Source organism: Lemur catta, chromosome 2, assembly GCF_020740605.2.
Source record: "Lemur catta isolate mLemCat1 chromosome 2, mLemCat1.pri, whole genome shotgun sequence".
Lineage (NCBI taxonomy): Eukaryota > Metazoa > Chordata > Mammalia > Primates > Lemuridae > Lemur > Lemur catta.
The window spans coordinates 138,657,934-138,676,355 of record NC_059129.1 but is presented as its reverse complement, the minus strand read 5'-3'; the positions used below and the strand labels follow the sequence as shown (position 1 = coordinate 138,676,355).

Here is an 18,422-nt window from a genome sequence, read left to right as displayed (position 1 = left end):
ATTTCAACACCCTCTCAGCATCTAAATGTGCTAAAAGTCATTGTTTGAGCTATCAAATTAGAAAGATTTATTATTAAAAAACACAAGTTATACCAACTTAGAGTTTCTTAATGTTGGTATCAGAGTTCTGAGATTTGGCTTTAACTATAATTACATTATAATAACAGGGCCCAGAATTGAACAGTTTTTTAGAAAACTTAAGTAGGATTCTTAAAAAAATTAATTAACCTCATGTTGAAGGAAAAACATATTTCAAGGGCCCTGCTTTATCAACTATCACAGTCCTTAGCATGTTAGATGTTCAAGAGATATTGGTTTCATTTATTAATTAAACAAATACTTATTGATGAATAATATGCCCACTGTATTCTAGGCCCTTCTCTATGCCTGGATACACCAGTGTACCAAACCGACAGGGAAGACAAAAACACTTGCCCTCATGGAGTTTACAGTAAAGACGTTCAGAACTATAACAGATGGCAGAATTATGGCTGCTTGTAAATAATAACATATCACATGTTACTGTTAGACTTCTTTTCTTAGCAAGTTCCCAAGGCTCTCTACAATTACCATTACTCACAATTGACTTGAGAGGCCAAGGAGGTTAAATCACTAGAGATTACAGAGTAAAGGGGTCAGAAATCGCAATGAGTATGTCACTTCTACCCAGAAAGCCTCAGCCAGACACGGATGTTTCCGGCCAGATGAGGCCTGCCCAGCTCCTGGGCTGGCTGGGATGAACTCCAGCCAGCAGAGCTGTGCATTCTGTGACAGACACCCACCCTGTGAGCCTTGGACTTGACGACTTGGAGAATTTCTCAGAGACATCGGGAAGACTGACTTTTAACGTAGATATCTTAAAAGTAAAGCTTACTAACGTGTACTAAAAGTCTGAGCAGTCTTTACACACGGCCGTGGAAGGACAGCCTGCAGACGCGACCGCCCGCAGTGCTCGACGCAGGCAGACTCCACGCCGGCCCTGACGGCTTCCTTGGAAACACGCTAATAAGGCCGTGATTTCAGAATGAGCCTTATTTACAAGTATTCACATTTACAGCTAATAAAAAAAACTGGAAAAATCTTCTCTTGCCAGTGTTTTTTCCTTTCCTTCCACACACAAAAAATAAAATACAACCTCTTACAACTCCATTAATAGAGGAGGCTGGCATGCTCTCCAGACTACCCCTACCTTTTGCCAGAAGCTACAAATGTATACTCTAAAGTAAACAATGGAAAGGTCACTGAAGGTTAAGTACATTCACACACTTCAGACAGCACGGCCAGGCTCCTAGCTGGGAGGATAATTTACACAGCAGGAACCTGGTGCCCTAGTTCTGGGGCTGCCGGAAGTAGGGTGGGGAGAAGCAAGAAGAGCTGGTATGTCCCAGGTCTACAGTGACTAGAGGTCAACCAGAGGGCACCATTGTTTATAACCCGAGCCCCTTTCTCATTTATCTTCCACTAAGGATTCCCTAGTTGGATCCATGACAGGTTTTGTGACATCACCTGTCAGCTAATAATAGAAATTCAGTCAGCCACCTGCCAGCAAAGATGGATGGGTTTTTGGTTACAGACTTGCTAATTGAACATGCGGCTTCGTCTCCCGTGCCCCCTCCTCCCAGCCTGTCCTGCCACTGCCCTCCCCACTCGGGCTCACAGACTGCAGGGGCCATGGGGAGGTGAGTCCTGGGTGGCTCATCAGACGCCGCCACCGCCCTCTCTAGGTGTTTTATGAGGTCCCCATGGCCTGGCTGGGGCTCACGTGGGAGCCTTACTTTGCTGACTTGCTCCGGTCACGGAAGACAGGAGCCCGATGTCCAGTGTAGGGGCCGCACAGCCACACAGCCACTCCAGGGTGAATGTCGAGTGCGGCCCAGAGGCCACGGGGGCTGACCGAACTGCGTTTAGGTCCGCATTAGTCACATCACACGAATACTGGGCTAGATGCATACTATTTAGAATGTTCTTAGAATACAGCCAAATGATATAGATGTAGGATTTCAGTTGGTACAGAGTGACCATTGGAAAAAAAAATCTAGAATGTTTCTTAAAAATCTTTTAGTTTAGTTTGCCTGAATGTGCTGGTAAAAAATTACTACAATTATGTTCCTATGCCAAAAAGTGACTCCAAAGAACACAAATATTTGCTGAGAATGAGTTTTTAAAAATTTTGTAATACATGTGACACGGAGGACAGTTGGGAATGATTTTATTCTCCTCCTTTAACAAGGAAAGTGTTTCGGAGACACTTTTCTTAATGACAGTGCCAGCCTCAGACCACCTGATGCACAGATGGCACGAAATGAGAGGCTCCTGACTGCGGGGCCACCCACTCCCCTCGTGCTGTGCGGCACCCCGAGCCCGCTCTCCGCGGAGCAGGACGGAGGCTGTCCCTCCACTGCCGTGTCACAGGGCCTGGCCTCCATCTGGACTACTGAGAAGAATGGATTATCAGAAGTGCATCTGCAATCCAAGCTCTTTTGTGCAGTTAAAATGATAATGTTGCCATAAAAATGGCAGTTTAAAAAAAAGGGGAAAGGAGAGAGCCAGCTGTTAAGAGAACAGGCCCTCCACTTTCCGGAGGATCTGCGCCCCAGCAGGGCCTCCTGTACTGCAGCCGCCGCGCGCCGGGAGAGCTATTCTCCACACACAAGTGCAGACCATTCAGGCACACGAGTTCTTTCCTGGCAAATAAAATACATCCTTAGATCTTTGCAGACATCACCACTTTGGTCCCTACACCCCACTGGGTTTTTATTTTGGAAAAATAGTTTCAGAGCTGTTCATAGGCAGCTTGTTTTACTCTGTGAACTAAATGTAATATTGTGAGATTTTTAAAATTAGATTTCCCAGTTTTTAAGGTACACTATAAGTGGCCAAGGCTTTGAATCTTAAAGGGTGGGGTTAGAAAGGAGGATTTCTAGGATTTCTACTTGTCCTTAGAACCTACAGATCTAAATCTAAGTCTATTCACTACAAGTTCACTTGGGGCCTAAAAAGTATTTATGTGAGATTCCTTGATTAGCAACCTCAGACATCAGCTTTGCTGTCCAGACAGCTGGAGGAACTCACTGAAAGGGAAATGGCTTCTTTCTCTGGCTTCTATGTGGTAACATTTCACCTGTTATGAAGGTATTTCCAATACAAGCAGAGGCGTCCGGTGGGTACGGTGTATACCCTAGAGCCAGGTACCCAGATGAGACCTGCTGCTCCCCAGCTCTGTGGCTTTGAGCAAGGTACTTAGACCCTACAGGCCTCAGTTTCCTCATGGATTTTAAAGTCACATCACAAGGCTGATGTGAAGCTGACATGATAAGCACTCAGAACGGTGCCTGGCACACTGCAAGTGCTCAGGAGACATGGCTGCCAGCGGTGCTTGGGACAAGCTATGCCACAGGCGCAGCGGGCGCAGGCCCCCATCTCACACGAAGGGATCCGGAGCGGCACGGCGGAGTGCTGAAGTCACTGGGCTTGGAAGTGGCCTCCACAATGACCAGGAGCCACAAACAGAAAAGAGAAGGTTGGATTTACTTGACTGAGGTCACTGCCAAGAACTAAGGTGCCAGTTTCTTCCCACCCACCTCTAACACTGCATTTATCAGAATGTATGATTTAGTAATTTCAAATTTGAAACCCTAACAGGGAGAACAAAGGCTAGCAGGAGAGCTGAGAAGAATGGCAGGGTCTCTGACAGCTGGTGGGGAGAGGGGGGGTGAGGACAGCTGCTGTTAATGTGGTGCCTCACATTTAGGGGAGCACCTTGGTTCCAACTCCTAAGACTCCTGACCTCCAGGCCAAACCGACTGGACCACTCTGTTTCCAGCAGTCTGCTGCATTCCCTGAAAGCGAGAACGTGCTGGCCATGGGACATTAAAAACTAAGTCCAAATTTCATTTTGCAAAAGTACAAATGTGAGCGTCCCCAACAGTGGGAGAGCTGGCTCCAGCTGGCTGTTAAACCTGCGGGCAGCATTTTCCAGAAGTGCAAAAGTGTTAAAGCAGGTTAGTGGGGATCTTTATTTTGTATAGACATACGTGGAATGTTCTTTAAATACTTGTAAAAGGAATAAAGGTGTAGAGCTCAGAATTCCAAAGCCTGTTTTGACTAAATAAGATAGAGCAAAAGTGGGTGCCCTCAGAGCGCTGACTGGAAATGGTCACATCCCAAGTTCTATTCTCTCACCCCTTAAGCACTGTCAACAAGGGTTCAATTAAATAAACAAAACAAAGCAAAATCCCTTCCTCTCAAAGATCCAAGTTCTCCCTCCGCTTTCCCAGGAAACGACCTTCCCAGAACCTGCCAGCGCGGCCCTGGCTGTTGGTGCCGACGCTGCAGCGCTGCCACTTACCAGGAGATGGCGGCTGGAGCTTGGGCTGCTTCTTCGTGTCGCCGGTGCTGAAGACTTCTGGCGGGGGCTCCTCCCCTCGCTCGATCTTGCACTCAAAGGCAAACAGGTACTGAATATACTGCTTTTTCAGGGAGCTTGCTGCACTACTTGAAGTGCCAACATTTAGGTTGGTTGCCAGCTCACGCCACTTCTTGTTTTTATTAACCTAGCAAAAAAATGGCAGGATCACTGGTTTGCAGCAAAGTGGCTTGTTTAAAGCCAGGAGACAAAAAAAGCACTTAATGTCTTGGTTTACTTTTTTTCATTTGCCTCTTTTAACTAATGCTCATTACTCCCACTCAGTAGTGCACAGACAGCATTTACAGTTATAAAACCATTACGGAACCTGCTGATAGCGACATAAAAAGCCCTGCTCATGAGGTCCTCCTGCCTGCCGCAGCTCCTGACGCCTTGCGCTCTCCAGGGCGGGCGCTCAGGGCCTGCGAGTTCTAACACACACCCTGATCACACTCAGCCCACCCCACCTCTAATTAAGGAAAAAAGGGCATCTAAAAACTAATTTAAAAAGCAATATAACAGCACTGTTTCACAATTTAAGTGTTTGAGCATTGACAAGAAAAACCACATTTCCTTCCAACAGCCACAAGCCCACACCCGGCGGGACTGCCTGTGCAGTCAGGCAAAGGCAGCGCCCCGTGCAAAGGCGAGTGTGGCCCCCTGACCAAATGACCCCGACTTAAAAGCCCAACGCGATGCCACTAGCCACTGGCTGGGCTCTGTAAAGCCGCCAGCTCAGGTGATGGGGCGGGGCACACACCTTCACTTGATATGTTCCAACTCAAACACACTGGGGATGGAGATAGATGACATGGTTGCAAAACGAGAAAAGAGAGAGAGAAATACTGAAATGTTACATAAAAATTTGAGGCATCACTTCAACCTTCTGAGTCCCAACTGGGAACAGGTTATGACAAGTTAAATCCTTGAATGAAATGTGAAGACCTGCAAATAACTTGGGGGAGGCTTTGCCTTTGATGCCTCCTGGGGTGCACAGCATGGTAAGGGCTAAGGGGACAGTGGTTCTTAATGAAGTATTGAATTTCTGGATTCAAACTTTCTCACAAAACTCTTTATGTCCATTTACTTAGTTCTAAATGGTTCACAATGAACAAATCACAGAACGCTCGCTGCTTTTGGCACTTAGCACGAGGCTGCAAACAGTAGGTCTGCCCTGAGAAGCCAGGCTTTGAGCTGATCTTTGTGTGGTTGCGGCACCTGCTCCCCAACCACATCTGCGCCCACCGGGTAGAGAGCATGACGGGGCACACATGATGATGCCACCCAGCTCCATTCCAGCAACCTCAGCAGCCGAGCCAGCAGAATCCCGACACAGACCCGGCCTGTTACACTCAGAGACAGTGAGGTGGCCAGACAGCATCTACACTATGTTGGTAGATACGCAGCAAAATCTAACTGTCCAAGCAGTTTTGGTGATTCTAAAAAATCTATGACAGAAGAGGCTGGGTCAGAGGGGACAGGTTAGTGGAACCCAGGCTGGAGAGAGGCTCATTTCCATCACTCCTCTTGCCGACCACCACTCACACGTGGTCTCCATCACACAGTTTGGCATCTGGTTATCTACAGCCCTGAAGCAAGCTCAGTCGTAGGTCTCCGTTCCCTGATGGGATGGATCAGGCACCTAAGGGTGGCCAAGGGTGGCCTAAGGATGGGAAGGCCAAGATCAAAGGCCCCTCCTGTATCCCCTGATTGCAGCACTAAGACCACAGCAGGCCCCCAGGGATACCTGTGGATTATATGGCTCGCCCCTGGATAGCTGGTGACCCCCACCACACTGGATGCATGCAGGGTGCCTCATTCTGACTGCCCATTAGACCACCTGGGGCCCAGACAGTGTCATTTCATTGATCTGGGGCGGGGGCCCAGGCACTAACAGCTTTTAAAAGCTCCTCAGCCGATGCCAATGTATCGCTAAGCTCGAGAACTGCTGGTAAATGGAAAGACTATGTGTTTTGGAAGCCAACCTGGCCCCACCACCTAACCTGCGAGGGCCCTTGGACCACAAAATCATTGCATTTATTTTGTTACACCAGAGTTTCCTCCTCTATTCTTTGGGCCTGGTGACTTATGTATTTAGAAAGACAAAGGCAGTGAGGTACTAACACGTTAGTATCCTTTCCCCATTTCCATGGCAGGACACGTCCATACCAACGAGACTCCTTACTAAGGATCAAGGGGCGGGGTGAGGAGAGCAGGCGCCCGGGTACGAGACTCAAGGGGGCACTCAGTCAGAGCACCTCTTTACATGCTGTGCCCCAGGAGTTTCTCCTGCCCCCTTGAGGCCCAGCCCTGCTGAATCATAGCATTGGCTCTCCTACGTGTCCAGGTATTGTGTGCACGGTTTTATAATTTCCTTGATATGTTGCTCCAGATAGAGGAAAACAGTGAATTTGACTTACATCTAGTATAATTAATTCAGTCATTTGTAAAACATTTCTAGAGTATTTACTGTGAACTCCTGGCAGATTTCCAGAGAATTCTAGAGCTGTCAGGGAAACTGAAGAAAAATCTACTCTGTCTCACTGTACAGATGAGGAAACTGAGACCCCAGTAAATGACCTGATGAGGTCACACTGCAAGGTGGTGGCAGGGCCAGGGTGCCCCAATGTTCCTGCACACAGACATGGTCCCAGGAAGGGACATTCCCACAAGCTTAGCTTTTCCTTTTCACATATCCCAAGAAAGCTTCCATAAGATCTTATTTATGATGCCTCCTTATTCACTCACTCACTCTCACCTGTGCCAAACCTCCAATCTCTTTGACGCAGACATAGAGTCGGAACAGGTCCAAGGGCTTCTTGCCCACTGCAGGCAGGCTCGAGACAGGGGAGCCTCTCTCCTCCATGAAGGTAAGGTATCGGTCGACCCAGAGTTTTCTCTCTGGCTCATTCCCCAGCTCATACACCTTTGTGATCTTCTCCCCAGTGGTGGTGGATGAGCTGGACTTCTATGCCCGGAAGGAGCATGTGGAGATGGGGCAAGGGTGGGCAGAGGGAAAGGGAAGAAGGTAAGAAAAAGTAGTGAGCCAAAAAATACAAGAAGAAAAGAGATTAAAAAACTACTGCTATCACACAACAATTAGGAATGAAGGCTACTAGTTCAGGCACAAACTATACATTTTCTTAATTAGGAATTTACTTTGACTTTAAATAAAGGGCCCAAACTCCCCCTTTCATACACTTAAAAAATAAAACCAAAACCAAAAAACCCTGTTTTACTTTGATATAAGCGTTGAATCCCAGAAGGCAAAATTCCAATGACACCTCATGTCATGTTTAAAAATAAAAGGGTGCTAGCTCATGGAATGAGCACAGTGAATTAAAAATTTTACATGACAGAGCCCAAAAAACCTAAATGGACTCCCATTTTTCCTTGTCCAAACAAGAATGGCTAATGTGTGTCTTCATTAAAACTCTAAATTACATGGAGGAACAGCAAACACATGGTGTTGGCTGAAAACTGTAGGGTAGGCTGCAAGTCCCAGGAACCAGTGTGCGGCTCAAGCTCCTCCGAGCTTGGCAAGCAATGGTCAGCTAAGGCTCTGCCATTTACTCATCATGACTAGCGTTCCCCAGTTAAGACTGCCGGGACTTCTCTGTCAAGGTAAGGGGTGAAGAGATAATTATTTTAACAGATTTCTTAATCTACTGCTTTAGAATAAAGCGCAGAAATAAGATCCATGTTTTAATCATGTGCTGTTTCATAGCCCCAGCATATCTATGGATAAATATATATCTTTACTTTTTATGCCATGTGTTTATGTGGTTTATACTAATGCTCAGATTCTCGGTTTTTTATATATTAGGTTATGCCTGATACAAAAATTTCTAAAATTGCAGTTTCTGTATAGCTGAAGCCTACCCTATGGATTATGGGATCTAGACAGGTAACACTTTTAGCTCTAAGCAGGCCAACTGTATTTTTTCCCTTTCTTTTATATCTCTATAATGATATTTCTGCATTTACAGTATTTGCAATTGCCAGGGTTATTGTGCAAAAACATTTCTAAGTTCTCAATAAAGATTTCTTGGAACAATGATTTACTTCCTTTATTCAGACATACCTAGGTTACCATTTGTAATACACAGCCATTATTTCAGACAGAGCTCTTAAGTTTTTTCCTTTTCTTTTTCTTATTTACCTTAACATAATTTTTTTTTTTCATGACAGCCTACCATTAAATAGCTTAACATAATTTTTTTTTTTTTTTTTTGAGACAGAGTCTCGCTGTGTTGCCTGGGCTAGAGTGAGTGCTGTGGCGTCAGCCTAGCTCACAGCAACCTCAAACTCCTGGGCTTAAGCGATCCTACTGCCTCAGCCTCCCCAGTAGATGGGACTACAGGCATGCGCCACCATGCACACCTAATTTTTTTCTGTATATATATTTTAATTGGCCAGATAATTTCTTTCTATTTTTTAGTAGAGACGGGGTCTTGCTCTTGCTGAGGCTGGTCTCGAACTCCTGACCTCGAGGGATCCATCTGCCTCGGCCTCCCAGAGTGCTAGGATTACAGGCGTGAGCCACCGCGCCTGGCCCTAAATAGCTTAACATAATTTTAAACCTATTTCTGAAAATTTAGGGGGCGTTAAATAACATAATTACCACTAAGGCTGATGTTATCTTATTTAACAAACTGACCCTCCAGTAAAAGTAGAGCCTTGAAAAAGGATACCTGAGAATGAAACTCACAAAGCCTGTGAAGCGGCAGCTTTCCCTCTAGCTAACATGGAATTCTCCAAAGCTATTGAGGCTGAAATTTTAAGCTTTCAGCTTTAGAATTATCAAGGAATAAAGTCTTTATCAAATATATAAAAAGGGATGATATAGTCCATGTAAATAAAAAGTATAGAATGGTAGGATAAAGAATAATGTGATCTTTTCGAACATACTTCTATGCTGAGGTTAAATTTCAAGTCACTTAAAAATTACTTTAGCGAAGAGCTTAAAACCATACATATTTTTATATATCTTCTATAGATCCATATATATACTCAGAATATAGAAAACATTATACATCCAAATGATAAATTTTTAAAATTTATTTTCCATATTCTTACACCCAAGGAATATTTCACTAGGAAAACAAATTGCTCTAGCACACTTTGTATTCGATTCTCATACTGACAACACCTTAGAAGCTTTGCCATCGCTCACAGGATAGCTATTATCAGGATGTTTCTAAATTTTAGTATTGAATTTTATTTCTTTTTGAGAGGTACACTAAAAAAAAAATGGTCCAATGTTTTTCAAAAATGAAAAGTTGAAATAAGAACATGGTGGAAAAAGCATTATCATCTACATTTTAAAAAAAACCAACTTCCCTCTTGTATTTCATTTGTAAAAAATGGAGAAGTTAGAGGTTTGAGATTCAATTTAAGAATAAGAGAAATAAAAGCAATCACTTCAGTTTAACTCCAAATAGCTCAACGAATATCCTGTATATAAGATCCACCTGCCATTTCTGGCTTGGTCCTCTGTAAACATACTGGGGAATGGTTCTAGATGAATAGTTACGAACTGAGCAATGGGGCACGGAAATGTATGTTCCTACTTTTGAAGAGAGGGGATTCTTACAAGCTGACACAGGCCTAAGATAATGATTTACTTAGTTTGACTATATATGTTTTAACTTTTTTCCCCTTTGTTAAATGAACTTAAGTTTAATTAACTTGTGCTTATCATAAAATTAGAAAAATTTAATGAAGATAATAGTTTTTAATAGGATAGTTTTATTTTTCATAATTCTTAGCTCTTCCAAAAGGCATTTCTATGGCACCATGATGTAGGAAGACACATCTGCATGGAACTGACGTGGTCGGGCCCCAGGTTATGTGATGATTCCTTGAAGAGGCCTTCCTGGGGCCTGCTCCTGGATCTAAATCAGGGCCTAGATCCTTAACCCATTATCACATGCTTTATTTTTCCTTAGCAGCACTTTGTTACACAGTGTGGAAAACTCTATGTTTGCATGTGATTATCTGTCTGACACCCGCTCTTCTGACTAGACGCTAAGTTCCACAAGACCCGGTGCATGCTGATTTTGAATCGTCAACACTTAGCACAGGGCCCTTGCACACTGGAGGGCCTCGATAGGTGTCTGCTCTGAGTGACACTCAAATGGACAAAAAGGGTGTGCAAAGTCTGGCAGCATGCAAATAAGAATTAACAGCTGCTTCAAATATCCTATACACCGGCCTTCACTGAGCAAGTGCCAAGTGAGCGTGGGGCCCATCTCGTAAGGCTGAAGGCTGAGAAAGGGGTCGTGCCCAGGCAACCCCAGCCTCCAGGTTTGCTGACTAGCCAAAGGATTACCAGAGTCAGTACCCGGGTGTCTGAACAGAGCAACAAAAGGCTCCATAAACAAAGAGCATGCCTGTTGTCACTGTCATCACTGACCAGGCTCAACTCATCCTCCTTGTTCACAGACAGTGGCCTTGATGGGACCCTTTGGATGAAGGTGTTTATTACACACCCCACCCCGACGATGGGCAAACAAATGAGCCCTTCAGAAAGATGGGTTATCTCTTCCAGGTCACGAAGACCACCTAGTACTGCACTTCAGCGTTTTTACAACGAGCAGTGTATCCTACTGCTCGGAAACTTTTATGGAAGCAAGAAAAAGGAAGAGAAATTGCTGAAAAATTACAGCAAGACATTATTATGGTGCCACAAATGTTTTCCTTGCATATACTTTAATTAAGCCTATAAGTACATTTTCCTCAAGTATTTTAGGCAGATTTACATTTCAGCAAGTCTTTACCATATGCCTGGTAATATGTGTATGTGCATGTGTATGGACAAATGTTTATTTTTATTTCAGAATGTTTTGTAACAAAACAGTGTTGGTCCGTACTATACTGTCAAAGCATGGAGCATCTTTATCATTTTGTCTGTTTTAGATCTGCTGTTAGACAGGCTTTATTAGGGACACTATTAAGAGCAATTTTAAGTACAAATTGAAGTGGTATCTCAGAGCAGTCAAATATCCCTGAATTGTATATATTTTGCAGTGACTTGATAGCAGAGATAATATAAGGTTCTTCATCATACTCTCCTTTGGTCCCCTTTTTGAATTAGCATCTCATTCAAAAAAGTGGCTGTTTGCTCAATACAGACCAAAAGTCTAACACTTCTACTACTGCAGACCACAGCTTCTCCCATCCCCATCTACTGCTGAGGCCAGAAGCTTGCCTGCATGTTCTTAAAACAATTCACGGTATAGGAAGAGAGAATGTATGTGGAAATATTTGGGAAAATTAATATGTAATTTCAAGTGTAACTGTATTATAATCAGAAAATAAAGTTTATAATTCAGTATGCTTTCTTCTTGCATTTAAGTAGAAAGTAGGATTTTGGTAAGAGTTTATTTCCTGTGGGATTTAATGGATGGAGGTAATCTGACTAGTAAATTAAAATATAGTAACTATCTCAATTCTTTTTAATTCAGAGATTAGCAAGATGAGAGTTTTTAAACATCTAATATGGTCTATTAGTAGTCTTTGTTTTTAATAAATTATTCTTATTATCTTAAGTTTTAAAGACTATTATTTTCAACCTCTGAGCTTCTCCCTCTGAGCCAACACACAAATGCTTTTGAAAAGTTATGTGAATTCTACCTGTTTAAACTTGAGAGCATTACTGGTTCAAAAATGCTTTTCCTATTAAAAAAAAGGGAGAAAACAAAACAAAAAACCAGGGTTGACTATGGGGAAAAACACACATTGTTGGCTGCCTTCTGAGACTCAAAGCAGATAACACAAAGACATCAAAATCTGGGAGTGGCATCTCCTTCCCGCTAGTTGTGCTGCACCCATCCTAGAAGCATTTTATGTTTCATCTCGGGTGCTGTAAAATCGAAACGTATCTACAGAGAAGGTAAGAGCAAATATCGCCCTTTCTTCTTCTGAAAAGGAAAATGCTGGTTATCCTAAAGCTCCATGTGAATTTTACAAACATTTACTAGAACAACCAACTCTTCAAACCTTCAAGCTCTATCTGTTTAAACCAGTGAATGGATAATTAATAGCAGCCTCCTTTTGGGGTTTTGACTAGATTGCCAGATTCTGCACAGCTAGAGTCGTCTTCCCTCCAACTTGCTTTTCCTGAGCTGTGCTGTTCAATACATCGTCTTACAAAAATTAGAGTGTTAATTAAGCCTTCTTGGCAAGTAATTGCATGTTAAGGTTTTTTTTTTAAAGATCTTTTGATTCCCTATATGAATGTAAAATAAAGGTTACTACAGCACCATTACTCTTTTTTTTAATAGCACAGAATTGATTTCTTTAGTAGGAAAATAAAGGCCCAACTCTGTGGTCAGAAGAACACTGAGGCTAAAAAATTTCCCTAACAGGTACATTATCATTTTTGTTATTTATATATCATATGGAAATCAACACAATTTCAAGATTACCAGCAGTCTTGTGTAGAATACAATTTTTCTATCTCAACTGATTCTAATGTAGGTAAATATTATTAATCTAAAAATTCTCATGCACTAACATGTCTACAATTTTTTGTTAATTTCAGACAGATGTGTTGAAAACAAAGCAGGGCTGATGTTATGCTAAACATACTCAGATTGTAATAGTTATTTACTTATTTCAGGTAAGCAGTTTTAGAATGTTTCAGACAAAACAACCCATGAAAAATTGAGGTCAAGGCCAAACCCGACATTTGGTTCGTGGCTGCTATTAGTTCCCATGTAAATGGAGAAGTAACTCATTTAAAAAATCTTCTATAAGTGCACAATGGATTAGACATTTAAACAAAGTCACTGTGTGAAGGAGTTTGGACCCAGTAACACAATCACATGCTTTGTACAGAGGTGCTTCTCTATAACAGATGGTTCATTACCAGAAATCAATTTCTATGATGCACGCAAACTTTACTCATTTTGTTACTGATATAATTACTTATAAAGAAAACCCTTCCATGGATAAATGAAGAAAAAGTCTTATAAAGCAAATAAACAAGCAAGCATTAAAGTAGAATTAATTAATTATCAAAAAACCCCAAAAAAACAAAAAAAACAAAAAAAACCAGAGCCACTTACAGGGCTTGATGGAGTCTTTGGCCAGCCTGGGCTGCTAATGCTATCACTCTCATCTCCATGAAATGAGGAGATGCTAGCAGAGCTGGGGGACATTGGGGAAGGGACTGGCAGGTTGCCTGGGGTTGGGGGCTGAGAAATACCCTGAGAGCTGTAGCTATCCTGTGGTAGAGGAATAAAAAAAAAAAAAAATGACAAAGGTAGGGCAAACTTTATTTAAAATAACAAAAAGTACATCCAGTTTAACAGACTCATTTTTTATATATTAAATATAAAGACACGTACAAACAAACACACAAAAACACACATATATAAAAGTATTAAAACAACATTCTTAATTAGTATACTTTGGTGAGTTGCTGGATGCTAGAAAAGGCCACTAAGCCCCATGCTTACTTCAAGCTTACATGGAATGCTAAGCATGGGTTACCCCTTATGAAGGAAAGAAAGGAAAAAAAAGCTGTTCACCTTATTTATCAAATAAGGCAGGAAAGCAAAATATTAAGTATGCTGTTGTTGCTGAGGCGGCCAAAACAGGAAGCTATAAACTGAAGGCAGAGAAAATGGCTGCAAGTACCGAACCCAGGCAAGACCCTTCCTTCTCCCCACCCCGCAGCATTTTCCTTAGGTGGGTCTTTCCCCTCCCCTCCTCCCCCCAGCATGAGTTAATGCCGTAAGAACTAGTAACTTTCAGACCCACACCACGAAGGGGCTGGAGGAAGAAAACTACAAACATGTTGCACAAAATGAAGGCATGCAGAAGAGAAGAGACCAAATGAAAAAAAAAAGTGTCGGCCAACACCAGAGAGAGAGGACGACAGGGCAGCTCTTTGCCAGGCAGACCCCACGCTGCGTGCAGAGGCGGAGAAGTACCTTTGACTTGCTCTCAGGCTGCGGAGTGCCTTCCTCTTTGCCATCGGCTTTGAGAGGCAGGGGCAGTTTGGATTCACCAGGAGACATCATATCTGCAAGACCCATAGATGCTAATCGAAAACAGGAGAAAGAGTTTAGGATTATACATGTGATTTGTGAGAATGTGCTCCTGCCAACACAAGTTACTGAGTGAAGCATGAAGCACTGAATTACCCTTGAAGAAAGAAAAGAAAAAAGAAATTATAACTTGGCGCATACTAATTTGTGAAATCTAAACAGCACCAAATTCTGGCAATCCTTTTTATTTAAAAAAATAATAATAATGATAAAAGGCAATCATTCTGTATGCTCAAGATACAAACCATTATTTTTTCAAAATTATTATAGCTTTAAAAGAATAGGCAACAAGTGGAAATAAGCCAAGTGTTTCAATTGGTCATCAAGTGTTGGAAGCAAATGCTGGGTGTGTCTATTTTTTACCTAGGTAATAGAGGATTTGGTGCCTTGTTAATTTCATAGATTTAAATAATCTATAGTTTGTAAAACCATTTGACATTTCATATTGTTTCATTTGAAAATCTTATCTAGTGCATGTGGTCTAGTCTACGGTAAGGGGGAAGACAATCATAGCAGACGACTTCAAAAACAATAATCAAAAATAAAATCATGAAAGGAAAGATTTCTAATTATTTTGCAATGGGGCTGGCTCAGAGCCTCCAGTGGTCCAACCTTGGGCAGCAGGTCAACAACCAGGGCAGAGGCCCATGTGGCTCCAGAGTCCACGCTAGGCTTCCCCTCTCCAGGCTCAGAAATTCAATGAACCCCACCCAGGCTTTACGATGAAAGGCTCAACAGGGAACACGTGATTTATACACATTTATTGCAGATGCTAATAGACATTTTCAGGTTAAAAATATGGGTTTAGATTTCTTTTTAAAGGAAGAACAGGGCTACAGTAGGGAATCAGTGTAGCTATCCAGGGAATAACAGCTGATTTTCTACAGAACCCCACTGTGAAAACCATCTGCACAACACTGGGCTATAGGGGCTGAGTGAGACACCAAACAGATGTGTGAAGAGTCAGACTGAGGAAGAGGGAAGGAGAAAAGGGAGAGGGGAGAGAGCGACAAGCCTTATAATGAGTGAAAACCAGAAAACATTCTGAATTCAAAATAAACCTGAGGTTCTATGAACAGGATCCATTTTACATTTTGCAAATGAAAGTGCTGGCTCAACCGAGGCAGGACACATGCAGCATAATGTGCCAAAAGAAAAAAAAAAAGCTTTAAAAAAGGCTCCACAGATTGCCCACTACAAAATGATTATTGCACATATTCATGTATTACTATGTTTTAGAAAATAATTAGTTTTAATTACAGCAGTGAGAGTGAGCAGGCCCTGGTGAATTAGCTGGCAAGCTTTGTGGTGCTAATTTGCTAATATCTTTAGCATCACTGCAGGTTGAGACCATAGGTCCTGCCAAAAAAGCCTACCCTGCCACGTGCCCATGAGTTTACATCAGCACACTCAACAATGCACTTTGAAATCCTGTATTTCCATGGGCACATTGGCTTGTTTTTCAAAGCCCATTTGCAGCCCAGTCAGTCCTTAAAGTCATCACAACAAACACAAATCATAATTGGGATGTTTTTCTTTTTTTCAAATTACTTTCAATACTTAGACTTTAAGAACTGGAACAAAAAGCTTTTTCAAGTGATGCAGCTGCAGAGAAAAATCTATTGGGATCAGCTAAAAATGCTGTTATTTTTGTGAATGTGTGAAACCTCAAAAAAGCAGCTGAGAGATATTACACCAAGAAGACCGCCTTGTTCAAAGCAGCAGAGTGGACTGCTTTCGTGCAGTTTTATCTCTGGGGTCTAGCAAGATATGAATTAGTAAACCTGTACACTGAAAACACCCTTTTTAGAAGAATATGCTAGGAAAGCAGGATGGTGTGAAGAGTGGGGCTTAGTTATGAAAGCCCACACGTCCTTGCTAGCTGATTCACAGAGCGGTTCAAAGGCACGACAGCCAAAACAACTGCCCAGGGAGCGCAAGTCATGGGCACACGGCTCTTGTTAAGTCCTGCTTCTCCAACAGTTATGACTTAGTTTTGTCAGTACTTATCAGTTCTGTCTGAATATTATTATGAAAAAAGGAATAGTAATATTCTACTTTATGTATTAAATGTGTTAATGTTCACAAAAGCAACTTTTAAGCATAAAGAACTAGCCCAGTATATGTTATGATAATTAGTGACAATTTATACTGATTTAAAAATCAGACATACATGAATATAGGCATATATGTTGGTTTGAAACTCCCCAAATTTCTTCGTTCTTTATTATATATCATAAAATGAGAACTTTGGGTATGCAAATAGAAAAATTGTCAGAAGTGGTACTGCTCTATTATTTTGAGAGATAAATAAGGATAGAATTTACAGTCATAGTTTTATTTAGCACTTCTGTCTTACAATGCAAATTTTATTTTGCTAAATGGATCATAAGGTCTTTCCTTACTGTGGCTCTTACTATTCTTTTTGTTGAAAAGCTTATTTTTGACTTCTTACCAGCATTCTCAATGAATCACTGCAAAGAGCCATACGCCTCCCAGGGCCATGCTGCTCCAGGGGCACTATTTTTTTCTCCTTTCCCAGAAGAGAAGGACCACAGCGATTACAAGGATGTGTTAAATCAAGGCACTGTGCTTTCTCCTGTTGACATGAGCAATCCAGTAGGGAAGGTTCAGACATAAAAAGGGGCAGTAAGCAGCTGTGGCTGCGGAAGGTGCTGCGTGGTTCTGTAAACACCTTCTAAGCGCTCACCTCTGGCTTTACCACTGAAATTTAAGAACTAGAATGATTTCTTAAAGCAAGTGTGGGTCAAGGTCCTAAGGCAGCTATTCCACACTGGGTTTAATGTATTCAAAAGGAACATAAAGAACAGATGACATGAGTAAAACTGAACTTGAACATTCATTCCTACTTTCTTCCAGCTTCCTTTACTTAGTCTCCTTATAAGGCTGCAAAATCATTCCCAGAAGATGGGAAAATAGGATCAGAAACACAAAACCAGTTCTTTTCTTGGTAATACACCATACTCTGCAAGATATTTTATTCCTTGTTTTTGAAAACATAAAGGGCCTCTCTGTGTGTATACATCTGTAGATGTTCATGACTATTTTTATATGTGGCAAAATATAAAGTACACTGTGAATATAACACATACAAAACATCTGACAAAAGCTCAGGAGAAACATTTCTCTCTCATTGGATCAGCAAGGCCCTGAGAGAACCCTCCAACACACCCCTACATGAGGGACCTGTAAGGGGGTGGGGCCCATGAGAGCTTTGGGGGTTCTGCGCACCCCATAATTGCCATCAGTGCCCCCTTCCTATGGCAGTCACCCTCCCCCCCGGATACTGGCCAAGCATGGCAGCTCCAGGAAAGCGCGACCCCAGCCTCCTACCAATCTGGAACCTCCAGTACCCTCCGACATCATCTCAGTATAAATTGTTCCCCAGTTTAAGAGACTTGGTTTTTATAATTTATCAAATCCTTTGTATTTGTGGGGAGGGGAGCAACTTACCTAAAATCATTATCTTAAAGCAAGCAAGTATGTAAGCAAAAACACTGACAACCTTTATAAACTACTTAGACAACCAACCATGAGCAAGGATGCTGAAGACCCAAATCCATCTTTGTGAAAGACCCTAAAGTCCTAAGACAGAAAACAGCTCTCCAGCTGGTAGATTTACACTCTAGGAATAGTTTCGTAAAATTTTTTTTTTAATTTCAAAACAGCAAATTATCTGGTAAACAGCTAATGCTATACAATGGTGACAGCAGTTCTGCCAGGAGACTGTTGAACAAAACACCTCTAAACTGGTTCCAAAAGTTGAGCACACACACATGGAAGTTACCTGAGGAGTTTGCTAAGAATATAGATCTGACCCATCCTCAGGAAGCCCGATGGGAGCCCAGGAATCTGCAGTTTTAACAAGCATTCCAGGAGAGCCTGAAGTAGGTGGTTCTTATCTCTTGTGGTGCTGTGACTGACTTTTTCCCTTG

General features: G+C 42.2%; 1 protein-coding gene across 4 annotated transcripts in view; it reads right to left on the bottom strand.

Moving 5' to 3' along the window:
* The window catches only part of ARID1B (AT-rich interaction domain 1B), a 397,799-nt gene that overhangs the window by 18,201 nt on the left and 361,176 nt on the right, over positions 1-18,422 (bottom strand). For 3 of the 4 annotated variants that reach the window (XM_045544625.1, XM_045544626.1, XM_045544628.1), the window contains 4 exons: positions 14,350-14,459; positions 13,480-13,638; positions 7,164-7,373; positions 4,349-4,553 (listed from right to left, as the gene is read on the bottom strand). In XM_045544625.1, the coding sequence (XP_045400581.1) occupies positions 4,349-4,553; positions 7,164-7,373; positions 13,480-13,638; positions 14,350-14,459 (684 nt within the window). The remainder of the gene's footprint in view (positions 1-4,348; positions 4,554-7,163; positions 7,374-13,479; positions 13,639-14,349; positions 14,460-18,422) is intronic. The other variant, XM_045544627.1, reaches the window with a different exon arrangement.